The following is a 17253-nucleotide window of genomic DNA, read 5'->3' on the forward strand; positions in this document are numbered from 1 at the left end:
TTTAAGTGCCCAGCCGTGGGTCGGGTGCCGGTCCTGTGCTCCGTGACCATGGCCGTGGGACCAGCGGATCCGATCACCGATGGTGTCCCGCGATCGGGTCACAGAGCTGAAGAACGAGGAGAGGTCTGTGTAAACAAACCTCTCCCCGTGCTTCCCTGTGTGGGTATCACGATCGTCTCTTCCCTTTTATAAGGAATGACGATCAGTGACGTCACATGCCAGGCCACGCCCCCTACAATAAAAAATAAAATAAACATGCCATACATAACACTACACTGCCCCCTAGTGGTTAACTCCTTCACTGCCAGTGTCATTTACACAGGAATCAATGCATTTAAATAGCATTGATTGCTGTATAAATGACAATGGTCCCAAAAATGTGTCAAAAATGTCCGATGTGTCCGCCATAATGTCGCAGTCACAATAAAAAAAAAAAAAAAAAATAAAAAAAAAAAAAAAAAATCGCTGATCGCCGCCATTACTAGTAAAAAAAATGCTATAAAACTATCCCCTATTTTGTAAACGCTATAACTTTTGCGCAAACCAATCAATAGCTAATTACAATATTTTTTTTACCAAAAATATGTAGAAGAATACGCATCGGCCTAAACTGAGGAAAAAATATGTTTTTTTATATATTTTTTGGGGATATTTATTATAGCAAAAGGTAAAAAATATTGCATTTTTTTCAAAATTGTCGCTCTGTTTTTGTTTATAGTGCAAAAAAATAAAAACCGCAGAGGTGATCAACCACCACCAAAAGAAAGCTCTATTTGTGGGAAAAAAAGGACGCCAATTTTGTTTGGGAGCCACATCGCATGACCACGCAATTGTTAGTTAAAGCGATGGAGTGCCGAATCGCTAAAAAGGGGCCTGGTGCTCTGGCTGCAAATTGGTCCGGGGCTTAAGTGGTTAAGCAAACACCAAGACACAGACTAACATGCGCAGAGGCCGCCAAGGGACGCACAATAAGTGTCAAAGGGCCCCAGGTTGGGACCCAAGAGTGCAGACTTTTACCAGTCAAATCTCAGAAGCTCGACAGAAACTTCTTGTGTATATCAACAGATGCTGCCACCTCTGTAAGAGCTACATTTTTGCACATCCTGAATATTAAAAATAGACAATGCCACTTTTCACTCAGGTAGAAAAAAAAAAAAAGGAGACAGATAATAAAAATATATAGAAAACAAAAAAAACAAGTAGAAACATATTTGCAAGCACGAAGGACAATTAGCTCCAATAGTTAAAAGTGTCCTCTGTTGCCCCCGCCACCCCAATACTCACTCCTCATCTTTGATGGTTTCATAGCAAGAGTCACAGACCCGAACCTGGAACTCAAAGCCCATGATGGGGTAACTGGATCTCTTGGAGCTGCATTTACCACAAACAGCTTGGCCGCACTTTCTGCAGTGATGCTGAAATAAAGAAACAGGCACATTTTGCTCAGTAATCAGAAAGAAGACAAAGTGAAATTGAATGCAAGAAATCAAAATAGTTATAGAGAAGAGATTGTCACATTACACACCTGTCGTAATCCAAGTGTCTTCGTATCCCACATCTGCCTAATGTTCCAGAAGAAAGGCTGTGCGCATTTCTGACAGGAATCACTTTCTAGCCACTGAGGAGCCTGTAATGCATCAAAAGCATATATGTGAACTGCAGTAAGCAGTAAAATATAAGTAAAGACAGAATAAGCCAAGTCTGTTTTGAGCTAATAGCTATTTCTGACACTTTAAAGCAGTTTCACCCAAAAGTGGAAGTTCTGCTTTAAGCACTCTTTACCCCATGACATGCCACATTTGGCATGTCATTTTGTTGGGGGGGGGGGGGGGGGTGGAAAGAGCAGGTACCTAGGTTTTGACAGGTACCTGCTCCCACTTCCGCTCGGGCCGCTCAAGCGAAAGTTATCCTCTCCCCCTCTCTCACTATAGTCTTCTGGGACATGTCACATGTCCCAGAAGATTGGCCAGCCATTCAGGAGGGGCAGCGTGACTCGTGCATACGTAATGCTCACCCGGCTGTGAAGCCGGAAGCTCTCACAACTGGGTGCCCACACTTGTAATTCTGGCGCCGAGGGCAGCCAAGGGTTCGAGTGGACGCATTGCTGGATCGTGGGACAGGTGAGTGTGCGTTTATTAAAAAAGTCAGCAGCCACACTTTTTGTAGCTGACGACTTTTAATAAACACAAAAAATGGCTAGAACTCTGCTTTAAAAGTTTCCTTGCTTCCAATTGACTGGTTAGTCCAAAATAAACCCTGGAGCCAAGAGGCAGATGCTTTCAGTCTAGACTATTTTACACCTATATTAAGAGTACAATATGCGACATGCTGCCAAGCGAAACCCTGCCCCTCCCATAATGACCACAGTTCCAAAGCTTTGCAGTTACATTTGTGAAATAAATAGTAAATTCACTTTTTCTGCAAATATATGTATTTTTTTTTTTTGCATAAGGTGGACTTGGCCTTTAAGCAATCCTGGGTGCTTGGGGGAAAGCTTCTTTACCAGAGTGACAGTTGGCAAGCATGAGAAAGTGCATTGCAATTTAAACTGCAGTGTTTGCTTTGATGGGTCCTACATTCAGGAAAAAAAACTCTAAGACATGGAATTCAAATGAGAAAAGAAACCATTCAGAAACAATGTGCAAATTTATTTACCTGTCTTTACTGTGGATGGCGCACAAAGAGATTTGGGGTTAAAGTTCAGGTATGCAAATTATTCATAAAATAATGGCTTGTACACCCTATAAGAAAATTGGGTGAACATTTTCGTCTAACGAATTTTTGTACGACTTTTGTATGGTATGTACACAACGTTCGACAGCCGATTCTGACTTTTCGTACGAAAATTCCCAAAGGGACAAATTCCCCAAATTTTCTTGTATGGGAACAGAATGAACGATTTTTGCTTAATGTGTACCTTTTCGTATGATTTTCCAAGAAAAATCAGGAAAGAAAGACTGCGAATGATCAGAAACGAACAAAAAAAAAGCCTTTGTCATACTAGAATTTTTGTTCATCGGTTCAGATTTGCTATGAAAAGAGGAAAAATCGGACGATCATTTTCCCGATTTTCTTATAGTGTGTACCCCACTTAAGCCTGCATTCACATCTGAGCAGAGCATATTCCTGGTGATTTTGAAATGTTTTACAAGCATTTTTGCACATGTATCAACTTTCATAACTTTGTTCCTGGGCTAGGCGGGGCGGGGAGGAGTTTTTGGTGTGAAAATTCAAATATTGTTTCCACTAAAGTTTATGGGACAAAAATGGACTGAACACTCTCAAAAAATAGGATTTTTAAAACAGCTTACCTGTAAAAAAAAATTCTTGGAGTACATCATAGGACACAGAGTCTCAAGTAGTGGGTTATAGGCCTACCTTCAGGTGTTGACACTGGTATAAACAATACAGGAAGTTGACTCCCCTATATAACCTCTCCTCCTTCCAGGAGCACTCAGTTTTTGTAGCCAAGCAATATAAGTAATATACTCTCACCCCATAAAACAGAGGGGCGGGAGCTCTGTGTCCTATGATGTACTCCAAGAAAAGGATTTTACAGGTAAGCCATTTTAAAAATCCTATTTTCTTTATCGTACATCATAGGACACAGTCTCAAGTAATTACTTGGTGGGATGTCCCATAGCAATGCTACTTGAGGGGAGGGAGATACAACCCGTAGGGTAACCCCCAGACCTGAGGACTTATACTGCTGCCTGCAGCACACTGCGCCCGAAGGCGATATCCTCATTCCATCTTACACTTGATAACATTTTGAAAACATATGTACTGAAAGCCACGTCGCGGCCTTGCAGATTTGAGACCTGGGGGCCTGGTGACGCACTGCCCAAGAAGCACCAACCGCTCTGGTAGAGTGTGCCTTAACTTGAAAAGGGGGAATCTTTCCCTTTAAATCATAAGTTTGAATTATAACTTGCCAAATGCACTTAGCGACAGTGAATTTTGACGCTGACTGTCCCTTCTTAGGACCCTCTGGCAGAAGAAATGAGACATCAGTCTTACGAATCGGAGCAGTTTTCTTAAATACATTTTCACTGCTCTCACTACATCAAGACAATGTAGTGACCTTTCTTCCCTGGAACAAGGTCTTGGGAAAAACCCTGGCAGGACAATATCTTCATTCAGATGAAAGCCTGAAACCACTTTTGGCAAAAACCTGGAAGAGGGCGTAACACCACTCTGTCCTCATGAATAATCAAATATGACTCCTTACAAGAAAGAGCAGCCAATTCTGAAATCCTCCTTGCTGAGGATATAGCAAACGAAAATATCAGCTTCCTAGTCAGAAGGACTAAGGGAACATGCTGCAACGGTTCGAATGGCTGTTTTTGTAACACTGACAAAACTAAATTTAAGTCCCAAGGGCTTAAGTGTGATTTAACTGGCGGATTAATCCGCAGCACTCCTTGCATGAAACCCTGGACTAAAGAATGCATAGCAAGCAGTCTTTGAAATAAAAATTGATAAAGGCTGAGACTTGGCCCTTAATAGTACTCAAGGCCAACTTCATCTCTACACTTAATTGTAGAAAGGTAAGAATTCTGCCTATGATATATCTCCGAGGGCACCAACCCAGGGTACTCACACAAGGAAACATAAGCTTTCCATGCTCTATAATATATAGCTCTAGAAGCTGGCTTCCTAGCATTAATCAAAGTAGAGATAACTGAGCTGGAAAGCCCACATTTATTCAGAATGTGGGTCTCAATAGCCAAGCCGTTAAATTTAGCGTTCGTAAAGTAGGATGGAATATCGGCCCCTGAGATAGCAGGTCTGGCCTTAGTGGGAAGAGTCCTGGACCCTCTACTGCCATCCTTACAATCTCTGCGTACCATGACCTTCTGGGCCATGCTGGTGCTACCAGTATTACCGATTTTCTTTCCAGCTTGATCCTGCAAAGAACTTGAGGTAGCAACTGAATTGGGGAAAAGTGCATAGATCAGTAAAAACTGATCCCACGGGTGTCGCCAATGCATCTGTTCCGTATGTGAGTGGGTCCCCTGTCCTGGATGCAAAGTTGATAAAGAAAAAAGGGGAAACACCGCGCTAGGTCTAACTAGCAAAAAAAACATGCAAAAAACAGCTGCCAACACTTCAAATAAAGTTAAACAATTTAGAACAACAAATAGTGTAGCGCTAATTTAAGTGATAGTGTAATCACAAGAAAAGATCTGTGTACAATCATAAATAATAAGAAAAACAGTGAGTAAAGTCCTCTGTAATATGACTGATGCACAAAGAATTGTGATAAAACTTCTTCAGAAGAAATGGACGTTTCACTGATCGAGTGCAACCAAATATATCAACTTGTCTGAAGAGATCTAGAAGGTAGATAGAATACTCTTACCAGATATGTTGGACTCACACGGTCTTACGACGGTTGAGTCGGAAACGCTTAGGATCCAGACATAGGACCAGATGGTAGATTGATGGTGGTCAGACCGGATTTCAGGAAGACTCCAAATGGCGGAAGACCTTGGGGGGCATCTCTCAAGAGTGTTCTTCGGAATGTTCCTCAGGTTATCCAAATCGGATGTAGCTCAGTTGGAATTCCAACCCCAAATGAAGGGGGAGGGGGTTTACGGAGATTAAGACAAAGAAAAAAGAAAGCTCCAAATGGTGCAGGTCAAAAACATATTAACCATCAGGTTTTATTAAAAGGTCATAAAAATGGACAAAAATTATGACTAGTGATCACAAAAAACAGGGTAAAAGCAATGTGGGGTACCAGATGCGAGCCCGACGCGTTTCGACAAAGAGTGTCTTCCGAGGCTTTGGGACACTCATGGGGACAGCCACATTGGGAAGTCCAAAGCTTGAATCGTTTTGTTCCAAGCAGACAGAATACTGCTTTCAGTTTCAAATGAAATTGAGCATAGGGAACTGCTTCAAATGAAGCTACCATCTTCCCTAACAACCTCATGCAAAGGCGAATTGAAGGATTTCTCTTCGACCTGATCATCCTCACCAGCTCCTGTATGGAGCTGATCCTTGCAGGAGGCAACGACACCTCTTTTCTGGGCTGTGTCTATGATCAGGCCCAGATACTCCAGCCTTCTTAGTGGCTTTAAGGAGGATTTCTTTAGGTTGAGAATCCAACCCAAACCTTCCAGGTAACTGCTTGTGATGGCTACACCTTGCTTCAAGCAAGCCACTGACTAGTCTATTAACAATAGATCGTCTAAGTAAGCCAAGACAGTTATGCCCTGTGCCCTTAACCTGACTAGAGGTGGGGCTAATACCTTAGTGAATACCCGAGGTGCTGTAGCAAGCCTGAAGGGCAAGGCTATTAACTGAAAATGCTTCTGTTCTACTTTAAACAGCAGAAACCTCTGGTGAGGAGGAAACATATGGACAACCAGCTATGCATCTCTGATGTCGATGGACACCAGAAGTTTTTCTCCTTGCAGGATTGAAACGACTGACTTGATTGACTCCATGCAAATGGAGCGGATTTTCAAGAACCGATTTAGATTACATAGATCTAGACTTGGTTTGATATCCCAATTTGGCTTTGGCACCGTAATTAGGTATGAGTAAAACCTCAAACCTTGCTCTTGTTTGGGAATCTGTCTGATCACCCCTTGAGCAAATAATCGGTCTAATGCTTGCAACAGGGAATGCCTTTTCCCTGGATCCTTGGGAACGTTTGATCTCAGAAAATGAGATGGTGGAAACTCTTAAAGCTCTAGCTTGTATCCTAGAGACACTGTGGAGAGAGTCCATTTGTCCTGAATCTCCCTTTGTCAGACTTCTGAGTACATCAGAAGTCTTCCCCCCCACCTTGGTGATGCCTCTTCATAAGGAGGTCTTGTATTCTGTTTTGCAGACTTGTAGCCCCAGGTATTCCTTTATGCCTGGTCTGATGGCAGAGGCCCAACAGTTTAAATGAAAGACACTTATATTTTCTTTTGACTGGCAAAAGAGTACTATTTCCGCAGGAAATTGTTTGAATGTATTTATCCAAACTATCGTCAAATAACCTTAAAGGGGAAACTAGTTAGAAGGTTCTTACAAGGCGTCTCAGCTGACCAACCTTTTAACCAAAAGGGTCCTTCGCATATGTACAAGTAAAATAGCAAGGCGTGATGCCTGGTGAATAGAATCCTTCATAGCATCTACAGCAAAGCATAATGCTTTAGGTAGCCCGGCCAGTTCCTGTACAAGGAGCTCATCTGAGAGCATCTGTGAACTGGTCCTTTAAGGACTGACAGATGCCTATAGCTGCAATTGCAGGCTGAGCAACAGTACCTGCTAGGAAAAAAAAAAAAGGATTTTAACAGACCTTCCAACTTCTTATCTGTTGGATCTTTAAGCATAAGCGCATTGTCCACTGGGTAAAAAAAAATGTATTATTTTTTTCACATTGGAAATTGCAGCGTCAACTGCTGGAACTTTCTATCTTTTAGTGAATCTTTCTTCCATAAGATAGAGCTTTGCGAGTCTCTTTGGAAGGGAAAAAATGCTTATCCGGATGATCCCATTTGGTATAAAGAAGCTTTTTTAGTAATGCGTGGACGGGAAACGCATGCAAAGGCTGTAAAGGCTTCAAAGAACCCAAGCAAGTAGAGCGAACCATCTCTGCAAGCCTCTGTACTTCAGATTGTGAAGTAGGGATCCTTAGGAACTTCAAGTATTGTTTCCTCCGCAGAGAAATAATCGCATGTCTTTCCTCCCGATCATCTGAGGGCAATACCCCATCCTGTCCCCATAATTCTCTTGGACCCTCCACTGACTGTAAAGAGTCTAAGGTGGGGGAGGGGGGACTAGGACACTTCCTATACACTGGATGGGGGATGCGATTAAAGCTGCTAATCTTCCTTCTAAGCCTTGCAAGGCAGAGGAAAATGCATCTTCAGTCACCAGAGCAGAGGTACACACAAAATAACAGTTCTTTTGCTACTAAGTAACAATAGTTTTTCCTGTCTGGAAATGCCTGTTTACAGCAGATTTATAGTTTTTTAAAAACCACAGAAGCATAGGGCGTTTCCCAATGTTACTAGGTGGAAGTGCTGGGTTGTAATTAAACCATGCAGCTAAAGCAGCTGCATCAACCAATCTGCTGTATTTTTTACCAAATCCCACAAGATCTATTTAAGTAAGAACCCCCTCTGCCGCTGGGACCACTCATGTTCTGAGACAGAGCTGCACTAAGACACATCATAGGTAGTGTAAGTTACTCCTTATAGAGGAGACATTTATAAAGGCATATAAGGTATATTGAAGGAAAAGCTTCTTCCCTTACCTTGTCCTCGCTGCAGGATACTGCTGATTTAACAGACAGATCCAACTTTCACCCATCACGGCGGGCTGCGTTTAAACACGCTCAAAGACTTTTAAAAGGGGTTCCGCTCCTTTGGGCCTCAGGACAACTTTAGGAAATGTAGCAAGACCAAAAAGAATCCTGGCTCCTAGGGTCCAGCTCTCAAAGAGAAGCATTACAGGCAAAACCTCGTTCTTGCATCAAGGTCCAGGTACCATCCTATGGCCTCAGTGGCGAGGCTGGATCTGATTGTGGAGGTTTCTTTAAATTCAGCATGGATCCCTCCTGGAGCTCCGCAGAGCACATCTTCACTCGTGACCAACACCTTAGACACTGGCGAAAAAACTGAGTGCTCCTGGGAGGAGGGGTTATATAGGGGAGTCAACTTCCTGTATTGGTTATACCAGTGTCAACACCTGAAGGTAGGCCTATAACCCACCAAGTAATTACTTGAGACTCTGTGTCCTATGATGTACGATAAAGAAATAACTTACATTAATTTTAACGCCCAGGGCTACTGGGCGTAGGACTGTAAATGGCAACGATTAAAAACAACGGGATTCTGCGTGCTGAGCGTAGTCAGGCATAGGGAAATGAGCAAAAAATGTTTAAGTGTTAATAAGGTCTCTATACCCAAATGTGCTAATGATATAAAATGTTTGCATCTAGGATTCAGTGACCTCAGGTCACGAAAGGGTTAAGGTAGTACAGTGTAACATGTAAGCGATACCCCTTTCCTGGAATACCCATAGATTACAGCAAGACTGATTGTACAGTTGTGCCTTGAAGTATGCATATCTACAAAATGTATTTTCAACTGTAAGCATAAACGACATTTGTCTACAATTTTAGAAGCATTAAATACGGTTTCCCCTTTGGTGTAAAGCAAGTTTGAGCACCTCTTTACTGTGCTGATCACTTTTAGATTCACAGGTGGGCTGTGATGGTAGAACAGAGCACACCAAAATTTAAGAAACGCTAACATGAGGTATTGTTCAGTTTTTAAAAATTTGATTACAAATAAAGCAACACGGAAATAAAGACATACCTCTTCTCTATCAATATCCATATTCCATACACAGATTCCTCCATCAACAGAACATGACACCAGCTGGCGTGTGAGCTGCAGGTAGCAGAGTCCCTGCACCTTGTCACTGGGCAAAGAAAAAAAACATATTGATAGTTATCACAGGCTTCTCATACAGTCTATTAATATTGTTCACAGATTTTCTGAAAGTTTACTAAATCAATTTCAAACTGATGAGCACACAATGCAGAATTCGTTTGGCATCACTGTAATTACATGCACCCCCCCCCCCCCATTTAATGACAAGTAATGTCATAACTTTCAGTCCATCAATTCCTAAATCTTTCTATAGATAACAATATGGTCCTGATGTTGGCCATCATCCTGTCTCACATGCCATGTACATAGTCAGTGACTTAGAGTACATCACTCTAGGGCTTTCTATTACATTAAACTGAAGCTTGGCTTGGGGCCAGAATCATCTTCATGCAGCTCAGACACATCAGCACTGAATGGAGCAGCATCACACACCAAATAGTGAAAGGATGCGACAAAGAATGATCCTTACTGGTGTCCTTGGAGAATTATTGTTCGTCCTTGTCTCCCTCCAATATCCCACAGTATAATACTGTGATCGGCTGACCCTGAAAAAAGAAACCGTTGCACGGGATCCCAGTGCATACAGGAGATGCTACCTAAATAAAACAAAACGCAAAACACATGTCATGGTCAAGTCCTCTATAAACACCAAAGCATATACAAAACGCATTTTTTATGAAATACAATGAATTAAATAATTTAGTCATTTCAGACAAATATACAAAGATGAATAATGTCACACAATGGGGTAGATTTAATAAAACTGGAGCACGCAGAACCTGGTGCAGCTGTGTAAGGTAGCCAATCCACTTCTAACTTCAGCTTGTTCAATTAAGCTTTGGCAATAAAACCTGGAAGCGGATTTGTTTCTGTGCAGAGCTGCACCAGATTACGCACTCTATAGTTTTAGTAAATAACCCCAACTATGTCTAAATGAAATAGAGGGGTGGGACTGAAATCTGATGGACTGAGAATTTTCAATTTAAATAGTCTGTTCTCTTTGCAAGGGCAGTTCCTCTTTGCAAGGGAGTTTTTCCCAGAGCTAGGTGAATATGACTTTGCAAGAACACCTAATGACGTGCAATGGTAGGAAAAAATAAATAAATTGCATTTTGTGTTTGCACATGATTGGATGATGTCAGCAGAGCCTCACCTCATTCACTAACCTCTGTGAAAAATAGGATTTTTATAACAGCTTACCTGTAAATATCCTTTTCTTGGAGTAAATCACAGGACACAGAGACATAGTAACTATATGGGTTATATAGGCCACCTTTAGGTGATGTACACTAGCACACCATAGACACTAAGTTTACTCCCTATATAACCCCTCCCCTTACCGGAAGTACCTCCGTTTTTGTAGCAAAGCAATACACGTGGACCTCTGTGTCCCATGATGTACTCCAAGAAAAGGATTTTACAGGTAAGCTGTTATAAAAATCCTATTTTCTTAATCGTACATCACGAGACACAGAGCCATAGTAGTAACTATATGGGATGTCCCAGAGCAATGCTATCTGACGGGAGGGAGACGCAAACAAACGTAGGGAGCCATTAGACCTGAGGACCTATACTGCTGGCTGCAGTACACTGCGCCCAAAGGCTATATCCTCCTTTCTTTTTACATCCACCTGATAGAATCTGGTGAAAGTATGGACTGAAGACCAAATTGCGGCCTTGCAGATTTGAGCCATGGAGGCTTGGTGATGCACTGCCCACGAAACACTAACAGACCTGGTGGAAAGCGCTTTGATTTGAAAAGCTGGAACCTTCCCTTTCAAACCGTTGCTTGAACAATTACTTGCCAAATCCACTTAGAAATAGTTGATTTTGACGCTGCCCATCCTTTTCTAGGACCTTCAGGCAACACAAACAAAACATCTGTTTTTCGAATCTGAGCAGTCACCTTCAAAAAGGCCTTGACTGCTCTCAATACATCAAGAGCATGTAGCGACTTTTCTTCCATAGAACAGGGTTCTGGAAAAATGAAGGTAGAACAATATCTTGGTTTAGATGAAAACCTGCCACCACCTTCGGCAGAAAGCTAGGATGAGGCTTTTTTAAGTATGGCTTTTTACAAGAAAGAGCAGCCAACTCTGATACTCTTCTTGCAGAAGATATAGCAACCAGAAAAACGAAATTCCTTGTCAAAAGGATCAAGGGAATATGCTGTATCAGCTAAAAAGGCTTTTTTTTTTTTTTAAAGCCGACAAAGCTAAATTCAAGTCCCAAGGATTCAAGGGTGACCTAACCGGCGAATTAAGTCATGTTACCCCCTGTATGAAATTACGGACCAGAGAATGCAAAGCAAGCGGTTGTTGGAATACTACCAATAAGACCAAGACCTGGTCTTTGATGGTACTCAAGGCAAGCTTAATCTCTAATCCTATTTGCAAAAAGGCAAGGATTCTACCTATAACATATTTCCTCGGATGCCAACCCCTGGATTCACACCAGGAAACATATGCTCTCCAGACTCTATAATAAATGACTCTGGAAGCTGGCTTCCTTGCATTAATCAAGGTAGATATCACTGAACCTGACAGCCCACAATTCTTCAGAATGTGGGTTTCAATAGCCAAACTGTTAAATTTAGCATTTGTAAGGTCGGATAGAATACTGGTCTGGAGGTGGTGGTAGGGTCCATGGGTCCCCTACTGCCATCTTTACGATCTCTGCATACCAAGACCTTCTGGGCAACGCTGGGGCCATAAGAACCACTGACTTCCTTTCCTGCTTGATCCTGTGAAGAAGACAAGGTAGCATCCGAATAGGAGAGAATGCATAAATCAGTGAAAACCGATCCCACGGGGTCACCAAGGCGTCAGTTCCGCATACGAGCGGATCCCTTGTTCTTGACACAAAGTTGACGACTTTGTTGTTGAACATGGACACAAACAGATCTACATCCGGGACCCCCCCCATCTTTGGCATATAACCAGGAAAACGTCGGGGTGAAGGGACCATTCCCCTGGGAACAACTGCTGGCAACTGAAGTAGTCCATCTGCCAATTTTCTATCCCTGGAATGAAGAGTAACGATATGCACGGCACATGCTTTTCTGCCCAGGCTAGGATATGATTTACCTCTCCCTGGGCTGCATGACTTCTGGTGCCCCCTTGGTGATTAATATAAGCCACTGCTGTGGCATTGTCGGATTGAATCCTGACTGGACAATTCTGCAACCTGAACATCCAGGCCCTTAGGGCTAAGCGTGCTGCCCAAATCTCTAGAATGTTGATGGGCAACATGGGGGAGTGCTGTGAACAAGGCTTATCGCCGAAACTGCTGCTGACTGTACTCACTGTGAAGGCTTGAAAATAAATAATAAATAAAAAATAAAAATAATAAATAAATGGTCCTGGACCATTTTCCTTGTCAGTCGCTTCTTCCAGGACTGCTCCCCAACCGGAAAGGCTGGCATCTGTTGTTACCACCTTCCAGGTAACTGGCACAAAGGATTTCCCCTTCTGCAGATTCTTGTATATCCTCCACCAACTGAGACTGGCGCACCTTTGGCGACAGACGCATAGGAAATCTAGCTCTTGGACCTTCTTGTTCCAAGCAGATAGGATACTGTTTTGCTGCAGTCTCAAATGAAACTAAGCATAGGGAACGGCTTCGAATGAAGCCACCATCTTTCCCATCAACCTCATGCAAAGGGGATTAGAAGGATCCTTCTTCACCCTGACCACCTGAACCAGCTCCTTTATGGAGCTGATTTTTGCCTGGGGTAAAAACACCTTTTTCTGGGCTGTATCTATGATCACACCCAAGTACTCTAGTCTTCTTAATGGTTTTAAAGAAGATTTCTCTAGGTTGAGGATCCAACCTAGGTATTCCAGGTAGTTGACTGTGGTGACAACACTTTGGCCTAAGCGGCCCATCGACCGGTCTACCACGTAATAAGTTAATGAGTTATAGGGCACCTTCAGGTGATGGACATGGGTATACTCAGTCCAGGAAGTTCACTCCCTATATAACCCCTCCTACTTCCAGGAGCACATCAGTTACTGTAGCAAAGCAATATACTTAAATCCCAAAAGGGTGGAGGGACCTCTGTGTCATATGATGCACTTCAAGCAAAGGATTTTACAGGTAAGCTGTTATAAAAATCCTATTTTCTTTATCGTAAATCATGGGACACAGAGCCTTAAGTAATAACTTTATGGGACGTTCCAAAACAAGGATACTTGAGGGGAGGTAGACACAACATGGAGGGTACCCCCAGACATGAGGACCTATACTGCTGCCTGCAGCACACTGCACCCGAAGACGATATCCTCATACCGCCTTACATCCACCTGATAACATTTTGTGAATGTTTGCACTGAAGACCAAGTTGCGGCCTTACAGATCTGAGCCATGGAGGCCTGGTGACGCAGTGCCCAAGAAGCTCTAATCGCCCTGGTAGAGTGCGCCTTAACTTGAAAAGGGGAATCTTACCCCTTAAGTTCTAAGTTTGAATTATAACTTGCCGAATCCACTTAGCGACAGTGGATTTCAACACTGCCTGTCCTTTCTTAGGACCCTCTGGCAGAATAAATAAGACATCAGTCTTACAAATCTAAGCAGTCGTCTTTAACCACTTCAGCCCCGGAAGAATTTACCCCCTTACTGACCAGAGCACGTTTTGCGTTTCGGCACTGCATCTCTTTAAAGGAAAATTGCGCGGTCGTGGCTCCCAAACAAAATGAACATCCTTTTTCCCACAAATAGAGCTTTCTTTTGGTAGTATTTGATCACCTCTGTGGTTTTAGTTTTTTTGAGTTATAAAACAAAAAAAAAATTTTTTACTTTTTGCTATAATAAATATCCCCAAAAAATATTTAAAAAAATACATTTTTCCTCAGTTTAGGCCGATACGTATACTTCTACATATTTTTGGTATATATATATATATATATATATATATATATATATATATATATATATAAAAAAAACGCAATAAGCGATTATTGATTGGTTTGCGCTAAAGTTATATAGTGTCTACAAAATAGGGGATCGTTTTATGGCATTTTTATTGATAGATTTTTTTTTTTTACTAGTAATGGCGGTGATCATCGATTTTTATTGTGACTGACATTATGACGGACACATCGGCCAATTTTGACACATTTTTGGGACCACTGGCATTAATACAGCGATCAATGCTAAAAAAAAAAAAAAAAATTACATTGATTACTGTAAAAACGTCACTGGCAGTGAATGGGGTTAACCACTAGATAGCGCTGTAGGGGTTAAGTGTGTCCTAAGGAGTGATTCTAACTGTGGAGGGGAGGGGCAGTGTGTGACACGTCACTGATCAGCGTTCTCGATTACAGAGAGAGCTGATCAGTGACTGTGTCACTAGACAGAATGGGGAGATGCTTGTTTACATTAACATCTCCCCATTCTTCCTCACCGTGAGATGATTGCGGGTATCCCCGCGGACATCGGGTCCACGGGACCCACAATGGCAGTCACGGAGCTCCCGGCGCGCGCGCGCCGCCTCTTAAAGGGCAACCTACTGGTACGTTTATCTGCCTGTACGTGCACTTCTGCCGCAGTATATCTGCGTGAGGCGGTCAGAAAGCGGTTAAATCGATTTTCACTGCTCTCACCACATCAAGACAACGTAGTGACTTTTCTTCCCTGGAACATGGTTTTGGAAAAAAACAATGGCAGGACAATATCTTGCTTCAGGTGAAAACCTGAAACCACTTTTGGCAAAAAGTTTGGATAAGGGCGTAACACCCCCCTCTCCTCAGGAATAATCAAATATGGCTCTTTACAAGAAAGAGCAGCCAATTCCAAAACCTTCCTTCCTGAGGATATAGCAACAAAAAATACCACCTTCCTTGTCAGAAGGACTAAGGGAATATGTTATATTGGTTCAAATGGCTGTTTTTGTAACACAGACAAAACCAAGTACAAGTCCCAAGGGTTCAAGGGAGGTTTGACTGGTGGATTACCCCTTGCATAAAACCCTGGACTAAAGAATGTGTAGCAAGTGGTCTTTGAAATAAGACCAATAAAGATGAGACTTGGCTTTTAATAGTACTCAAGGCCAATTTCATTTCTACCCCTAATTGTAGAAAGGCAAGAATTGTGCCTATGATACATCTCCGAGGGTGCCAACCATGGATTCACACTAGGAAACATAAGACCTCCAGACCCTATAATAAATAGTTCTGGAATCTGGCTTCCTTGCATTAATCAGGGTAGAGATAACGGACCCGGAAAGCCCACGTTTCTTCAGAACGTGGGTCTCAAGCCGTTAAATTTGTACCCCAGCGTTACTGTGGAGATGACCCAACTGTCCTGGATTTCCTCTTGCCAGACTTCTGAAAACTGCATAAGTCTTCTACCCACCTTGATGAGGGGGGTTACCTCTTCATGATGAGCCTTTAGGATTTGGCTTTGCAGGTTTCCGGCCCCAGGACTTCTTTTGAGACTGGGGCTGACCCTGAGGTTTTCCTCTAGAGTGACGGTGGAGGAAGTCACCACTGCCTAGAGCCCCTGCCGCAGGGGAAAGAGCCTGTTTAATTGAAGGGCATTTATACTTTCTTTTGACTGGCAAAAGAGTACTTTTCCTACTAGAAATTGTTTGGATATATTTGTCCAAATCTTCCCCAAATAGCCGCTCCCCATGAAAAGGGAACCCAGTTAGGAGGTTTACATGGGAGAGGAGAAGACAGAAAGTAAGTGTGCACCAACACTAAACTGACATGTAGGCACACACAGGCACACAAACCCCCCCCAGTCAGTGTCACTGATTGCAGTGATCATTTATTTACTGATCACTGCATTAAAAACTGTCAGGGCAGTTAGTGTTAGGTCCAGGGTAGCCCCCTACCACCCCCCCAATAAAGGTTTAACCCCCTGATTGCCCCTAGAGTTAACCCTTTCACCCCCTTTTGCCAGTGTCACTAAGCGTTCATTTTTCTGATCGCTGCATTAGTGTCGCTAGGTAGCTAGTTATTTTTTTAGGTTCACCGCCAGGTTTTTATAGCGCTAGGTACCCCGATATACTACCCAATAATGGTTTTAACCCCCTGATTGCCCCTAATTAACCCTTTCACCAGTGATCACAGTATAAGTGTCACTGGTGACGCTGATTAGCCAGTTAGTTATTTAGGTTCCCCGTCAGGTTTTTATATAGCGCCAGGGACCCCCATATACTACCTAATAAAAATTTGAACCCCCTGATTGCCCCTAGTTAACCCTTTCACCAGTGATCACCGTATGTGTTACGGGTGACTGGTTAGTTTGCTTTTTATAGCATCAGGGCACCCACCATTTATTACCCAATAAAGGTTTAACCCCCTGATCACCCGGCGGGTGATATCAATTAGGATTTAGGGTCAGGGTCTGCGTCGCCCCAGGCAGCGCTAGGTTAGTGCCAGTACCGCTAACACCCATGCGCAAAGCATAAACCTCCCGTAGTGGTATAGAATCTGAACAGATCAATATCTGACTGATCAGATCTATACTAGCAGTTTAGGGTTCCAAAAAAACGCATTGTTAGCAGGATCAGCCCAGATACCTGCTAGCACCTGCGTTTTGCCCCTCCGCCCAGCCCACCCAAGTGCAGTATCGATCGATCACTGTCACTTACAAAACACTAAACACATAACTGCAGCGATTGCAGAGTCAGGCCTGATCCCTGCGATCGCCAACAGTTTTTTTGGTAGCGTTTTATATTTAAATCCGGAAGGCAGTGCTTGGTTTTCGGGGTCCCGTACGTGGCTAGGCTCCCAAAAAGTCCCCCACATGTGGTATCCCCGTACTCAGGAGAAGCAGCAGAATTTATTTTGGGGTGTAATTTGACTTATGCCCATAGCATGTGTGAGCAATATATCAT

At 42.8% G+C, this 17253-nt stretch overlaps 1 protein-coding gene across 1 annotated transcript in view; it reads right to left on the minus strand.

Moving 5' to 3' along the window:
- WDFY1 (WD repeat and FYVE domain containing 1) overlaps nt 1–17253 on the minus strand; it is an 84906-nt gene that overhangs the window by 19533 nt on the left and 48120 nt on the right. Inside the window, exons 7-10 of the mRNA XM_077488316.1 lie at nt 9877–10003; nt 9330–9435; nt 1526–1627; nt 1285–1415 (exon numbers count right to left, since the gene is read on the minus strand). Coding sequence (XP_077344442.1) covers nt 1285–1415; nt 1526–1627; nt 9330–9435; nt 9877–10003 — 466 coding nt within the window. The remainder of the gene's footprint in view (nt 1–1284; nt 1416–1525; nt 1628–9329; nt 9436–9876; nt 10004–17253) is intronic.

Source organism: Lithobates pipiens, unplaced genomic scaffold (genome assembly GCF_037356315.1).
Source record: "Lithobates pipiens isolate NorthernLeopardFrog02 unplaced genomic scaffold, aLitPip1_a1.2 Scaffold_18, whole genome shotgun sequence".
NCBI lineage: Eukaryota > Metazoa > Chordata > Amphibia > Anura > Ranidae > Lithobates > Lithobates pipiens.